This window comes from Dendrobates tinctorius, unplaced genomic scaffold, assembly GCF_039654945.1.
Source record: "Dendrobates tinctorius isolate UK_male_01 unplaced genomic scaffold, ASM3965494v1 ptg000060l, whole genome shotgun sequence".
In the NCBI taxonomy this organism is placed as follows: domain Eukaryota; kingdom Metazoa; phylum Chordata; class Amphibia; order Anura; family Dendrobatidae; genus Dendrobates; species Dendrobates tinctorius.
The window spans coordinates 70,724,740-70,741,519 of NW_027361728.1; the positions used below are offsets into that span (position 1 = coordinate 70,724,740).

Below are 16,780 nucleotides of genomic sequence, written 5' to 3' on the forward strand. Positions count from 1 at the left end.
ACTATTCATGAAAGAACTCCTCTGCGCATGAAGGGTTTCTCGTCTTTGTTGATCTAGAAGGTGAAGGCATCCGTCTTCAGATCCCAAAGCAATCCAAGGCTCCGTTGCATGGGAAGGGAGTCGATGCTTAGGTCTAAGTCCTTTAGATCGCTGGAATAGTCTTGAGAGGGAAAGGCTTCCATCAACTCTCCGCTGTGGGAGGAAATCTTGTGTAACCTTAGGTTAGACTGAGCAAGCATTTTTTGAGCCCTTTTTAGTAGACTGATTACAGCCTCATTTGTCATTGTGAACTTCAAACAGTCGTCTACATAGAAGTCCTTTTCTACGAAGGATCTGACGTCTTACCCGTACTCTTCTTCGCCCTCTTTAGTGGAATGTCGTAGGCCATAGATAGCGACTGCTGGGGAAGGACTGTTACCGAAAATGTGTACCCTCATCCGGTACTCTGCGATGTCTTTGTCCAGGTCATTGTCGCGGTACCAAAAAAAACCTCAAGTAGTTTCTATGTTCCTCTTTGATGAGAAAACAGTGGAACAGCTGTTGTATGTCAGCCATAAATGCCACCGAATCTTTGCGGAAACAGAGTTATACTTCCAGAAGTCTGTTGTTGAGGTCTGGGCCCATCAGTAGGACATCATTCAAAGAGACATCTTCGCATTTGGTGCTTGAGTCGAATACCACTCTTATTTGACCTGGCTTCTTAGGATGGTTCACTACGAAGGTGGGCAAGTATCAACACTCCTCTGCATGCCGAAGTTCAGGTGCAATCTCTGCATGGTTGTTCTGGAATATCTTCCCCATGAAGGTAAAGAAGTGGCCCTTCGTCTCAGGTGACTTCTGAAGCTTGTGTCTGAGAGAGAAGAATTGTCTGTAGACCAGTTCCCTGTTGTTGGGTAGGCGTCTTCTCTGAGGTCGAAATGATAGAGGTACGACCCAACTGTTTGACTTGTGTATGACTATCTGTGTATCCATGATGTCCAAGAACATCCTGTCTTCTATAAACATTGCTACCATGTTGCCTTCCTTTTTCCTGTGGAAGACTGTACATCCTATGTGGTCTTGTTCACCTTCACAAGCATGGTCTTCATTGGTAGGAAATGAAAAAGGGCAAGGTAGGAGAGTGCTGTTCGGTAATTCATTTACAAGCAGAGTATTGTGACATGGCAGGAATAGAGACGGACGTTCATTTTTTAGTGTGCTGGTAAGCATACTATTGACTGAGTCCAGCTTGTGTGCTCCTCCTAGACAGACGTCTCCTATAATGACGCATCCAAGGTCGAGCCTCTGTACGTATTTAGCGTTCTGGAAGCCTTTGATAGATTCTCTAGCCTTGTGGGCTCGTAGTATATCTCTTCCCAGGAGTAAAGCTATTGGTGCCTCTGGATCCAACTCAGATATTAGGTGGGCTATGCAATTCAGATGGGGGTGATGTGTCCCCAGGTATCTCTGACCTGTTGTCGGGAATCTGGTAGCAATCCAGGATAGTCGGTAGCAATAAGCAGGTCTGGCCATCTATGGACTCCATCTTGTATCCGGTTGATTTCCTCCCCACCATCTCAATGGTACCTGAACATGTCCTCAAAGAGTAGTGAGAACTGGGGCCTACAATGCGGAAGTTGTCAATGAAGATGGACCTGGCTAAAGACCTATTACTTTGGTCATCCAGGATTGTATATATCTTGAGGGCTTTGTCCCTTTGGCCTGCTAGGTAGACTTGGACAAGGTAGATTTTTGAACAGGATCTTCCTCCTGTGAATCCCTTCCAGATTTCTGTACAATGAGAGGTGACCGCAGGGGCGTCTTCATCAATGCTCTTCTGCTTTCTATCGTACTTCTTCATTTGCGACAACACTCGTGGAGGCAGTCCAGGGTGCAAGGCTGTGTTGTGATCCACGCTGCTGCATTCTGCACATTTCAAGCTAGCTTCACAGTTCCTGGTGAGATGAGTGGATGTGGCACAGTATTTGAAGCAGATGTTGTTTTCCTTGAGGAAACCTTTGCGTTCTTCCAAAGACTTCTTCCTGAAGGCTCTGCATTTTAGTAGAGGATGTGGTTTCCTGTGTAGAGGACACTGCTTACTGACGTCTTGAGTTTTGTCCTCTTCTGGAGGGGGCTTACTCGTATTATGAGGAGGACCTGTGGAAGTAATGTTAGTTTTGTGAACTTCCACGGGTGTCCTACTGGGTTTGAGACCGAGGGCAGTGGAGCATGACAGAGTGAAGTCAAATCTAGGGTCATTTCTAATCAATACAGTGAAAGGAGGGAATGGTACATTATAAGTTTGCCTATACCATGAACCATATGTAACCCACTTTTCTTGTAAGTTGTAAGGAATAGAGTTGAGTGAAACGGGTCGGTCAAATTCAAATGTCGCCGACTTTAGCTAAAGTCGGGTTTCGCCGATCGAAACCCGACCATAGCGTGAGGTCAGCCATGAGGTCGCCGACCCGAGCGCCAAAGTCGCATTTCAAATAATGCTTCCAGTGCCTTTTCTTACCCAATGATGGAGGACTCACACTGTGGGCAACGCGATGACATGGGCAGCGGCCACCACCGTCTTAGAGAAGGGCATTGAAGTGATTGGCTGGTTTTGTGTGGCATCACAGTGGGTATAAAAGGCTGTGACCGCCGACCGCCATCTTACTTCTGCCGATCTTAGAATAGGAGAGGTGCTGCTGCTGATTCTGAACAGGGAGAGCGTTAGGTAGGGAAGAAGAAAAAAAATAGCTTCTGCTGATAGCACTTTTCACTGTACAGTTAGTGTGCAGTGAAAGGGGAGGTTTTTTTGTGTGCAGCAGCGATGGTGGTGATTAGGCTGCCTTTTAAGGCTAACTGATAGCTGCATTTCTGCGTGCACACTGCTGTCCAAACTGCTTTTTTCAAAGCACTCCAACTTTTATTATTTTGTTCTGGTCAGTTACCGAGCGTTCAGTTTTTCACACACCGTATAGCGATGTATGCTCCTCACACACTACCGTGTACCGGCTGGTATCACGGACAAATACAAGCTGTGTGTGACTCTGGAAAAACAAACAGAGAGGATTTTCCATTTTTCCAGACGTACACCGTATAGAGCTGTCCGCTTTTCAAACAGTTTCGTAATCACTAAAATTGACAAATCCCCCACCCCCGAGTACTGCAGGAATTAACATAGTCATAGATAGACCATTATTTTTAATCTTTAAAGATTCCATAATAACAGGGTCTTTAACACAGGACTGGTGTATAGCAAATGTGGTGCCTATATTCAAAAAGGGGACAAAAACTGAACTTGGAAATTATAGGCCAGTAAGTTTAACCTCAACTGTGGGTAAAATCCTGGAGGGTTTTCTAAGAGATACTATACTGGAGTATCTGGAGAAGAATAACCTCATGACTAGTGTTGAGCGATACCATCCGATACCCTAAAATATCGGATCGGATGGTTTCGGCCCGATACGAAAAAAGTATCAGGCATCGCCGATTCCGAAACCGGAATGCCCATTCAAGTCTATGGGACTTCCTGTATCGGAATAAGAAAAACCCTTTTCTGTCCTTGTACAGCCTCTCGGGGGGTGTGTACGGACCTGCCGGGGGTCTGTGCCGACTGCCCGGGGGTCTGTGTGGACTGCCGGGGGTCTGTAGCGGCCTGCCGGGGGGCTGTGCCGGCCTGCCGGTGGTCTGTACCGACTGTCCGGGGGTCTGTGCAAACTGCGGGGGTCTGTGCAGGCATCGTCCGATGGGACTACAAGTCCCATTGGGCGATGCCTGCTACCATGACGGTGATTGACACATTAGCCAATGATGGGACAGTAGTAGTCCCATCATCTGGCTAATGTGTTGAATATAAAAAAAAAACATACTGCATACATACTACATGCTACATACATGCTACATACATGGTACATACATACTACATACATGCTACATGCTACATACATACTACATATATACTACATGCATGCAACATACATACATACAACATATATACTACATGCATGCAACATGCATACTACATATATACTACATGCATGCAACATACATACATACTACATATATACCACATGCATGCAACATGCATACTACATATATACCACATATACTACATGCATGCAACATACATATATACTACATATATACTACATGCATGCAACATACATACAACATATATACTAAATGCATGCAACATACATACAACATATATACTACATGCATGCAACATGCATACTACATATATACTACATGCATGCAACATACATACTAGATATATACCACATGCATGCAACATGCATACTACATATATACCACATATATACTACATGCATGCAGCATACATACTACATACATACCACATGCATGCAACATGCATACTACATATATACCATATATACTACATGCATGCAACATACATATATGCAACATACATACTACATATATACTACATGCATGCAACATACATACATACAACATATATACTACATGTATGCAACATGCATACTACATATATACCACATATATACTACATGCATGCAACATATATATATATACTACATATATAGTACATGCAACATACATACTACATACATACTACATATATACCACATGCATGCAACATGCATACTACATATATACTACATGCGTGCAACATACATACTACATATATACCACTTGCATGCAACATGCATACTACATATATACAGCATATATACTACATGCATGCAACATACATATATACTACATAAAATACATTTATGCAATAAAAACATATAGACACACAGTACATATAACATAGAGTACATACTCACCATCACTTGTCACTTTGGTCCCCGAAGCCATTGTCATCTGTGGAATAAATATTAAAATAACAAACAACCAATATACTTACCCCTGATCCGCAGAAGTCCACGAGTGTCCCACAACGATCTTGCATGGAGAACAGCAGCATCAGCTGATGATACCGTTCTCTACGGGCTCCAGGAATCCAATGACGGAGGTAGGTATCCTTCTGCACTGTATTCCTCCACCACTGTAAAAAAAAAGTCCCTAGTCTCACTTTATGGCAAAAGCTGTGTGGGAAATTTCTCACACAGCAATGCCATAAAGGGAGACTAGGGACTTTTTTGTTACATGCATGTGTTATATATGTAGTATGCATGTAGTATATATGTGGTATATATGTAGTATGTATGTTGCATGCATGTAGTATATATGTAGTATGCATGTTGCATGCATGTAGTATGTATGTTGCATGTAGTATATATGTATGTTGCAAAGTGACAAGTGATGGTGAGTATGTACTCTATGTTATATGTACTGTATATCTATATGTATGTATTGTATGAATGTATTGTATGAATGTATTGTATGTAGTATATATGTATGCTGCATGCATGTAGTATATATGTAGTATGCATGTTGCATGCATTTGGTATATATGTAGCATGCATGTATGTTGCATGCATGTAGAATATATGTAGTATATATGTAGTATGCATGTTGCATGTATGTAGTATATATGTTGTATATATGTATGTTGCATGCATGTGGTATATATGTTGTATGCATGTAGTATATATGTAGTATGTATGTTACATATGTTTTACAGCAGAGTATTTATGCATGTTTGTCATACTGTGTTCTGTTTTTGTGTCTTAGTTCTTGGGTGGTGTGAACAGGGTCTTATGAACTTTTAAATTCCTATTTTGCATCTGTTTTCTCTCAGAAAGGAAATGCAACATCAACTGTTATTCACTGTCCTATTAAGGGAATAGAAGAATCCAGGATATCTATAAACAGAAAGATAGTGAGGAAACACTTAGCTAACCTAAATGAATTCAAGTCTCCAGGTCCAGATGAATTACACCCCAGAGTACTGAAGGAGATAGCAGAAGAAATTTTTGAACCCCTCTCCATAATCTTTGAAAATTCTTGGAGAACAGGAGAAGTGCCAGAAGACTGGAGAAGAGCAAATGTTGTTCCTATCTTCAAAAAGGGGAAGAAGGTGGACCCAGGCAACTATAGGCCGGTGAGTCTGACTTCTATACCAGGAAAGATCTTTGAACAAATTATTAAACAACATGTATGTCAATACCTGGATAAGAATGAAGTGATTAAACAGAGTCAGCATGGGTTTCTAACTAATAAGTCATGTCAGACTAACTTAATTTCCTTCTATGACGGTATCACTGATTGGGTGGATCAAGGAAATGCTGTAGATATAGTATATCTTGACTTCAGCAAAGCATTTGACAAAGTCTCTCATACAATCCTTATTGAAAAAATGACTAAGTATGGAATGGACAAGGCAACTGTTAGGTGGATTCATAACTGGCTTAGTGATCGGACCCAAAGAGTGGTCGTAAATGGCTGCACATCCAGTTGGAAGAATGTCTCAAGTGGGGTACCACAGGGCTCTGTCCTGGGCCCTGTATTGTTCAACATCTTTATCAACGATTTAGATGAAGGAATTGAGGGTAAACTGATTAAATTTGCTGATGACACAAAGCTAGGAGGGATAGCTAATACTAGAGAAGAGAGAGAGAGGATTCAAAAAGATTTAAATAAACTGGAGAAGTGGGCAGCAACTAACAGAATGGTTTTTAACAGGGAGAAATGCAAAGTACTACATCTGGGCAATAAAAATGAAAAAAGCATATATAGAATGGGAGGAATAGGGCTAAGTGACAGCACATGTGAAAAAGACTTGGGTATACTAATAGATCACAGACTGAATATGAGTCAACAGTGTGATGCAGCAGCAAAAAAGGCAAATGCAATTCTAGGATGTATTAACAGAAGCATACAGTCTAGATCACGTGAAGTCATTATTTCCCTCTACTCCTCTTTGGTCAGACCTCATCTGGAATATTGTGTCCAGTTTTGGGCACCACATTTTAAAAAAGACATCAACAAACTGGAGCAAGTTCAGAAAAGAGCGACCAGAATGGTGACCGGTCTGCAAACCCTGTCTTATGAGGAAAGGTTGCAGGATTTGGGAATGTTTAGTTTGCAAAAGAGAAGACTGAGAGGAGACTTAATAGCTGTCTACAAATATCTAAAGGGCTGTCACATTGTAGAAGGATCAACTTTATTCTCATTTGCACAAGGAAAGACTAGAAGCAATGGGATGAAACTGAATGGGAAGAGACACAGATTAGATATTAGAAAAAACTTTTTGACAGTTAGAGTGATCAATGAGTGGAACAGGCTGCCACGAGAAGTGGTGAGTTCTCCTTCAATGGAAGTCTTCAAACAGAGGCTGGACAGACATCTGACTGGGATGATTTAGCGAATCCTGCTTTGAGCAGGGGGTTGGACCAGATGGCCCAGGAGGTCCCTTCCAACTCTACGATTCTATGATTCTATGACCCGTTCAGTTTTTGTGCATGTGTCATGTGTTCTGAATCCATTGATTTCTTGCTTATGCAAGCTTTGGGAGATCCCCGCCTCTCTCTTTTGGGACATGCATAAAAAGCCATTTTGCCCAGCGAGCCCATACCGGGCAGCACCTTTCTGAACCCTGCTCAAGAAGGTATTATTCACATGTTCAGGTTTTTAAATATATTAGATAGGACTGCTCCGAGAAGGGTATGCCTTGACGCGGCGGAGTGGCTTAGCGTACATTTTTTTGCAAAAAAACGTATCAACAAAATACCCTGGTTTTGTTAACATCTTTTACTAGCACTTGCTACTTACAGTTACATATGTTTTACAGCAGAGTATTTATGCACGTTTGTCATACTGTGTTCTGTTTTTGTGTCTTAGTTCTTGGGTGGTGTGAACAGGGTCTTATGACCCGTTCAGTTTTTGTGCATGTGTCATGTGTTCTGAATCCATTGATTTCTTGCTTATGCAAGCTTTGGGAGATCCCCGCCTCTCTCCCTTGGGACATGCATAAAAAGCCATTTTGCCCAGCGAGCCCATACCGGGCAGCACCTTTCTGAACCCTGCTCATGAAGGTATTATTCACATGTTCAGGTTTTTAAATATATTAGATAGGACTGCTCCGAGAAGGGTATGCCTTGACGCGGCGGAGTGGCTTAGCGTACATTTTTTTGCAAAAAAACGTATCAACAAAATACCCTGGTTTTGTTAACATCTTTTACTAGCACTTGCTACTTACAGTTACATATGTTTTACAGCAGAGTATTTATGCACGTTTGTCATACTGTGTTCTGTTTTTGTGTCTTAGTTCTTGGGTGGTGTGAACAGGGTCTTATGACCCGTTCAGTTTTTGTGCATGTGTCATGTGTTCTGAATGTTGCATGCATGTAGTATATATGTAGTATGTATGTTGCATGTAGTATATATGTAGCATATATGTATGTTGCATGCATGTAGTATATATGTAGTATGTATTTTGCATGTAGTATATATGTTGTATATATGTATGTTGCATGCATGTGGTATATATGTAGTATGCATGTAGTATATATGTGGTATATATGTAGTATGCATGTTGCATGCATGTGGTATATATATAGTATGTATGTATGTTGCATGCATGTAGTATATATGTGGTATATATGTAGTATGCTTGTTGCATGCATGTGGTATATATGTAGTATGTACTGTATGTAGCAAGTAGCATGTATGTAGTATGTATGTTGCATGTATGTAGCATGTAAGTAGTATGTATGTAGCATGTAGTATGTATGTAGTATGTATCTTTTTTTTTTTACATTCAACACATTAGCCGAATGATGGGACTACTACTGTCCCATCATTGGCTAATGTGTCAATCACCGTCATGGTAGCAGGCAACGATGCCTGTACAGACCCCCGCAGCCTGTACAGACCCCCGTACAGTCGGCACAACCCCCCGGCAGGCCGGTACAGACCCCCGGCAGTCGGCACAGACCCCCGGGCAGTCGGCACAGACCCCTGGCAGGCCGGCACAGACCCCCAGCAGACCGGTACAGACCCCTGGGCAGGACAGTACAGACCCCCGGGCAGTCGGCACAGACCCCCCGGAAGACCCAAACTGACGGCGTATCATGATGCACACAGACCGTGCATCATGATGACGTCATTTCGGCAGCCAATCAGAGCCACAACAGTGGCTCATTGCATTTTGGGAACTTCCGATTCCGATATAGAAAAAATATCGGTACTCAGTATCGGAATTCCGATACAGCGAATATCGGCCAATACCCGATATTTGCAGTATCGGAATGCTCAACACTACTCATGACCCAATATCAACATGGGTTTACAAGGGACCGTTCCTGTCAGACTAATCTGATAAGCTTTTATGAAGAGGTAAGTTCCGAACTGGACCAAGGGAATGCAGTGGACGTGGTGTACATTGACTTTTCAAATGCTTTTGATACGGTGCCACACAAAAGGTTGATACATAAGTTGAGGACAATGGGGATAGGGGAAAATATGTGTAGGTGGGTTAAGAGCTGGCTCAGGGATAGGAAACAAAGGGTGGTTATTAATGGAGCACACTCGGACTGGGTCACGGTTAGCAGTGGGGTACCACAGGGGTCAGTTTTGGGCCCGATTCTTTTTAACATATTTATTAATGACCTTGTAGGGGGCATAGAGAGTAGAATTTCAATATTTGCAGATGACACTAAACTCTGCAGGGTAATCAATATAGAGGAGGACAATTTTGTATTACAGGAGGTTTTATGTAAACTAGAAGCTTGGGCTGATAAATGGCAAATGAGCTTTAATGGGGATAAATGTAAGGTCATGCACTTGGGTAGAACGAACAAGATGTATAATTATGTGCTTAATTGTAAAACACTGGGCAAAACTGTCACGGAAAAAAACCTGGATGTTTGGGTGGACGACAAACTCACATTTAGTGGTCAGTGTCAGGCAGCTGCTGCAAATGCACATAAAATAATGGGATGCATTAAAAGAGGCATAGATGCTCATGAGGAGAACATCATTTTACCTCTATATAAGTCACTAGTGCGACTACACTTAGAATACTGTGCACAGTTCTGGTCTCTGGTGTATAAGAAAGACATAGCTGAACTGGAGCGGGTGCAGAGAAGAGCGACCAAGGTTATTAGGGAACTAGTGGGTCTGCAATACCAAGACAGGTTATTACACTTGGGGTTATTTAGTTTGGAGAATCAAAGGCTTAGGCCTCTTTCACACATCAGGTTTTCGCCGTCAGGCGCGATCCGGCGCTTTTGACAGAAACCGGATCCGGCGAAATGCAATGCCGGATCCGGTTTCCCCCCCATTGACTTGCATTTGCGCCGGATCGCGCTGGATGGCCATGCGTTTCATCCGGTTTTCGCCGGATCCGGCAATGTGTCGCAATGTGTCGCGATCCGGCGTCTGGAAAAAACGTCTACTGTAACGTTTTTTGTCTCCGGCGAAAAAGCCGGACACGCCGGATCCGGCGCGTCCGGCTTTTTCACACAATGAAAGCCTATGAGCGCCGCAATGCGCCGGATCCGGCGAAAGCCGGATCCGGTGGCCGGATCCGTTTTTTTTGGTCTGAGCATGCTCAGTAGCTCTGCCCACAGGAGATATATAAAAGCAAGACAATGGGACCCTCAGCCACACCCAACATGCCACCCAAGACAGCAACCAGGCGCAGGAGAAGGCAGCAGACATCTGCAGCAGCAGCACCATCAGCAACACCCCAAATGGAGCAGCATGCTGAACGGGAGGGGAGTCCAGAAGCAGATGAGAGACGGTAATTATCAAATCCCCCATTCCTCCAAACTAGGGCCATGGAATATCAAGATATTCATTGGCCCTTTGTTTCTCTTTATTCAACAGCCGCCAAAGAGATGCAGCAGCAGCACCATCAGCAACACCCCAAATGGAGCAGCATGCTGAACGGGAGGGGAGTCCAGAAGCAGATGAGAGACGGTAATTATCAAATCCCCCATTCCTCCAAACTAGGGCCATGGAATATCAAGATATTCATTGGCCCTTTGTTTCTCTTTATTCAACAGCCGCCAAAGAGATGCAGCAGCAGCAGCAGAAATGGCATCACTGGCAGCAGCAATACCCACAGCCATGGAGTCTGGCCATCAACAGGACAGCACATCTTCTTCTGGGAGCCCTCCCTCGCATCGTCAGCGTTTGACGGTAAGTTTTTATTTCCAAAATCCATCATCTCTGTAATATATGTCTATTCATTGCCTTTTATTTCAAAACAGGAATCACAAGATGAAGAGGAGCTCCCAGAAGAAGAAGGAAGGGGTGGACAGACGCTTGGAGTGGGCTCACAATTCGTAAGTTTTTTGCATCAAACGCAGAAACACAACATCACACTACACACAACACATAGAAAACAATGTTCTGCAGACCACACACAGCAAACAAATGCCTACATCCAAACTCATAACATTTTTTGTTTTCTTCTCTAGTCTTCCCAATCTGGTGCTCGGCCAAGAGGTCCTCGCAGTGCCTCCCAGGGTCGTCGGCGACAGCAACGCGGCGGTCACCAGCGTGTAAGTATAAATATTTTTGCTTTGTTTTTTGGCACTTTTTATTTCATTTCTTTTGTGGAGGCTAATTATGTTATTTTTGTCTTTTTCTTTAACAGCCTTCACAGCGTGCTCCCGACTCTGACGGTGAGGATGGAGGGATTGATGTGGACCGCCTCATCGATCTCGTCAGAGAAAGGGAGCCGCTCTGGAATATGGCTGACCGCCGCCACGCTGACCTGATCATTACCCGACGACTCTGGGAGGAAATCTGTTCTCTCCTTGTGGGCCGCTGGGAGGACCTCGAAGCTCGGGACCAGATTAAAGAGCGTAAGTATATACAGTAACGGTTGCTTGATGTAAACCAGTGTTTCCCGAACTCCAGTCCTCGTGGTCCCCACGGATCATGTGTTCAGGATTTCTATTTACTATTGAAATCCTGAAAACATGACCCCTGGGGACCATGAGGACTGGAGTTTGTGAAACACTGATGTTGTATACTAACCACTCCTTTCTCGTTTCAGGGAACAGAATTGTGAATCGGTGGCGGTCTGTGAGGGATCGTTTCAAGAAGGAGTTCAATAAAGAGATGCGGGCCCCGAGTGGATCTGGAGGACGCAGGAGCAAGTACAAGTACGCACAAGCCCTGTCGTTCCTCCGGGAAACAATGCTCACCAGAAGGTAAATATTACACACCACATGTGAAAAAGATGTAACTTTTTTTTTTCAGCCAGGGCCATACCATGTCAGTATTTTAATTGTTTTTTTTTCTCTTTATTCCACAGCACGGTGAGCAGCACTCGGGAGCCTGCACGATTGGACCCTTCTGAGGCGATCCCTGAGGAGACCGGCACCGAGGGACACTTCGACCGCCCCGGTACATCTGCACCTTCCCTGCCTTCCCACACATTCGACCCATCTGTCCCATCCACCAGCACAGGAGCATCATGGCTGCCTACATTACATGAAGCTGCTGGTGAGGAGATCGCTTTCCCTTTACCCCACCCTTCTGCCCCTGCCGCCTCTAGTACACCTGCGGGTACTGGGCGGCAGCGGCAGAGGGGTCAGGAAAAGAGTTATGCGCAAGAGTTATTGCATCTGAATGCATCTTTCCAGAACTGTCTCAAAGTCTTGTCAGAGCAAATCTCCGCAGGCTTTCAGCAGATCAACTCCAGCATTCTGGAGGTGAAGACACTTCTGCAAACCATGCATTCAGAAGCAAGATCTTCGCCAAACCACACCTTTTTCAGGTCTGTTGTGGAGCGCATGGAAACGCTCTCTCCTGCCCAGCAGATGCATGTAATGCATTCGTGCCACGGTGCTCTACAGCAGGTTACCTCCCAACCTCCACCTCCCACCACTGTAGTTCCTCCACCTGCACCCCCTCCAGCCACTTTCCATCCTCCCCCTCCTATTACATCTGCACCCCTCCAGCCACTTTTCATCCTCCCCCTCCTACTACATACCAGCAACCTGCCCAGTACCAGCAACCTCCCCAGTACCAGCAACCTCCCCAGTACCAGTCATCTCCCCACTTCCAGCAACCTGCCCCGTACCAAACTCCTTCCCCGTACCAAACTCCTTCCCCGTACCAAACTCCTTCCCCATACAACTTTCCATCAACATCATCTGCTCCTACAGTCCCTGCCCAACCCTCCACTCCACCACCCACCACCTCTTCTGCTTCCTAAATGTCCACCCATTCTGTAGTTTTTTCCACACCTTCACCTCTAACTGTTCCTTCCCCACCACGATCCCAGTCCTCTCTCCACACACCCAGTGTCGAAGTGTCCCGCAGCCCCTCCAGCAGTATTTCCACCCCACAATACACAGATTTGTAATGTGTGTTTTTTAATAAAAATGCCCATTGGGTTTAAAACCTTTATTAAAAAAGTTTTTTGCACTTTAAAAACATTTTACAAAAAAAAAAAAAATTTTAAATAAAAGTTAAATTATCGTTTCACAATGGTTGTCTGTCTTTTCTTTCTGCGGCGAACTATGTTTAAAAAAAAGGTTAAATACAGGGTATTTCAAAGGTAAAAAGGTATTCAAAACCAGGTATAACTGTGGGTAAATTTTAGCTTTTTGCCACAGTTGTGTTCCTGGTTGTGTTTGAAGCAAAGTATTTCACCTAAAAAGTTGTGTTTATTGTTGGTGATTTCCTAACAATGTACACAACTTTTGTTAAAAGGTGAAATACTTTGCATAAAACACAACCAGGTACACACCTGTGGCCTAAAGCTAAAAATAGTAGACCATGACAAGATAGCCAACTTTGGTTGGCAAAGGTATATACTGTTGGTCCAGAAGGTACACAAGTTTGGTTAGGGCACAAATCTTTCACACTCTGTCATCCTGCCAGTGTACTCTGCCTTGAGGGGCCACAAGGGTCAATTTTAAAAACCGGATCCGGCGTAATCCGTCGAAAAAACGGATAGAAAAACGGATGAACCGGATGAGACGGATCCGGTTTTGTCTGTCAAGAACAAGACGGATCCGGCAGAAAACCGGATCCGGCACATCAGGTTTTACAAAACATTTGCCGGATCCGGCATTCCGGCACGACGCCGGATCGCGCCTGACGCCGAAAACCTGATGTGTGAAAGTAGCCTTAGGGGTGATCTTATTACAATGTATAAATATATGCGGGGACAATACAAAGACCTTTCTAATGATCTTTTTACTCTTAGACCTGTGACGGGGACAAGGGGGCATCCTCTACGTCTGGAGGAATGAAGGTTTAAGCATACTCACAGACGTGGATTCTTTACTGTAAGAGCAGTTAGACTATGGAACTCTCTGCCATATGATGTTGTAATGAGTGATTCCCTACTAAAATTTAAGAAGGGACTGGATGCCTTTCTTGAAAAGTATAATATTACAGGGTATATACACTAGTTTCTTTAATATTGCGTTGATCCAGGGAGCTAGTCTGATTGCCATATGTGGAGTCGGGAAGGAATTTCTTTCCCTAATGTGAAGCTTACTGTTTGCCACATGGGTTTTTTTTTTGCCCTCCTCTGGATCAACATGTTAGGGCAGGTTAGGATAGGATATGGGTTGAACTAGATGGATTTAAAGTCTCTCTTCAACCTTAATAACTACTGTATTTTACTATGTTACTATGTTGCTATCTTGTCATGCCCGCCATGTCCGTTATGCCTGCCATGTCTGTTATCGGCAAGACCCCAGGGGCAGTGTGCATGTGCACAGAACTATCATGCCTGCCATGTCTGGTATGCCGCATCACTCCTGGAGTGGTGTGCACGTGCACTGAATTCTCATGCCAGTTATGTCTCGTGCTGCAGAATGCCTGGAGCAGTGAGCACGCGCGCCTTACCTCACGGCTGCACGCCGTTGCTAGGTAACCATCCGTCTCTGCTTTGACTCTGCAATTCTCTGTATTCCTGGAACCTCTGATCATGTGACCTTCCAGCGCTGTCTGATTCTGCAATCCTCTATGTATTCCTGGAACCCCTGATCATGTGACCTTCTCTATGGTTCAGCCTAGTCTGATCTAGCAATGCTCTCTATGATCCTAGAGGATCTGAACCGGAAGTCCTTCCCTGATCCTCACCGGGAAGTGCAGGTGCTATGGTGCTATATCAGACCGCCCCTTCCTATGGTCGGGGCCTGAGTATCGTGTTGCTTCCCTGCATGGCTGCCTGGTCTGCTTGGTTGCTCCCTGCATTCTGTGCCTCTGCACTGTGCTCTGTAGTGCGTCTCTGCACACGCTCTGTGCTTGTACTCTGCCTCTTGTTTCGTGCCTTGTCTTGTGTTGTCTCTTGTGCCATGGTTTGTCTTTGTCATGCTAGGACTTGTAGTCCTTGCGATGTTCTCTGCCTTGCCTGCTTTGCCATGTCTTGCCTTTGCTATGCTTTGCCTTGTGGTCCTTCCTATGTTCTCTGTCTTTGCTTGTTCTTCCTTGCTCTTACCTATGGTGCTTTGTTGTGCCTCCTGGCACACGCACCATTCCTCCTCTCTTACCTATGGTGCTCTGCTGGCACACGCACCACTCCTCCTCTCTTACCTATGGTGCTCTGTAGTGCCTCCTGGCACATGCACCATTCCTCTCCTTTTACTTATGGTGCTCTGTTGTGCCTCCTGGCACACACACCATTCCTCCTCTCTTACCTTTTGTGCTCTCTTGCACATTCCTATGCTAGTCTCAAGGTTTTCCCTTGACCCGGCTCTGGGCTTCGGTCTACGCTCCGCTGCTAGCTCTGACCTGGCTCTGTGTTTCTGCCTATATTCCGCTCATTGTTCCGTACCCTGCCTAGCTTTGCCTTGTTTCTTACTTTGCCTTGTCTTGTTTCTTCGTGTGCCCTTTGCATGTGCCTGGCCTTCCTAGCCTCCTGTTTGTGCCTCAGCCATGCCCGCCCTAGCCGTGCCCACCTGCTTGTGCCTCAGCCGTGCTCATCGGTCAGTGACAGCTGTTTCACCTGCTATGCCCCAGCCGGGTTCGCTGGAGTCTTGCCCGTCTGTTTGTGCTACAGCCCGATCAGCTAGCCAGTGACCCAGCCGTGCTCTCTGTGCTTCCTTGCACCCACGCTGTCTCTGCACTGTGCTCTCCGTGCTTCTCTTAGCACGCCCAGGCTCTCAACTGCCCTGTGGCATACCTCCCCATGCTTCTGTAAAAGTATGCGCAGGTCTTGCCATGTCCCCTGTCGTGCCCTCTCGCACGCACAGGTCCTAACCTGTACTCTGTCCCTGGCATGTCCTCTGCACATGCTGGACTCTGCTTTTAACCCTGACCCTGGCGTATCTCTCTACACATGCAGAACTCTGCCTTGAACCTTGACCCTGGCATGCCTGTCTGCACGCACAGGATTCTGCCTTGAACCCTGACCCTGGCGTGTCTCTCTGCACGCGCAGGACTCTGCCTTGTACCTTGTGCCTTGGCATGTCTCTACACACGCACCCTGTCTTGTTTGTTGAACTCTGAACCCTGGCGTGTCCCCTACACATACACCTTGCCTTGCACCTTGCTTTGAACGCTGGTGGGTCCCCTACACACGCACCCTGCCTTGCTGCCTGCCCTGGACCCTGGTGTGCCCCTAGAACGCACCCTGCCTGGAATCCTGCCTTGAATCTCGGCGTGTTCCCTAACACGCACCATGCCTGGATATCTGTCATGCCTCCTTGCCTGTACCCTGGTTTGCCGGATGCCCGGATCCTGCCAATCACCATCAGAGCTCCGGTGTCATGATACTAGTGCTGGGTGACTGGCACTTCAGGGGTTAATGTTTTGATCTCAGTGCAGACTCTTACCTGCACACCTGGGACCTATTATGGTGGCCTCTCATTGATTCTGGGAAAGCTTCTTATAGCCTCAGGAAGCTCCCATCACCCGTCAGTTATACTTTCGCCCTTGGCATTGTGTGGTGACC

The 16,780-nt window shown here is 45.3% G+C and overlaps 1 protein-coding gene across 1 annotated transcript in view; it reads right to left on the bottom strand.

Annotated features, from left to right (window-relative positions):
• Nucleotides 1-732: 732 nt before the first annotated feature.
• Nucleotides 733-16,780, bottom strand: part of LOC141092824 (uncharacterized) — a 52,940-nt gene continuing 36,892 nt past the window's right edge. Inside the window, exon 3 of the mRNA XM_073579150.1 lies at nt 733-1,123. Coding sequence (XP_073435251.1) covers nt 733-1,123 — 391 coding nt within the window. The remainder of the gene's footprint in view (nt 1,124-16,780) is intronic.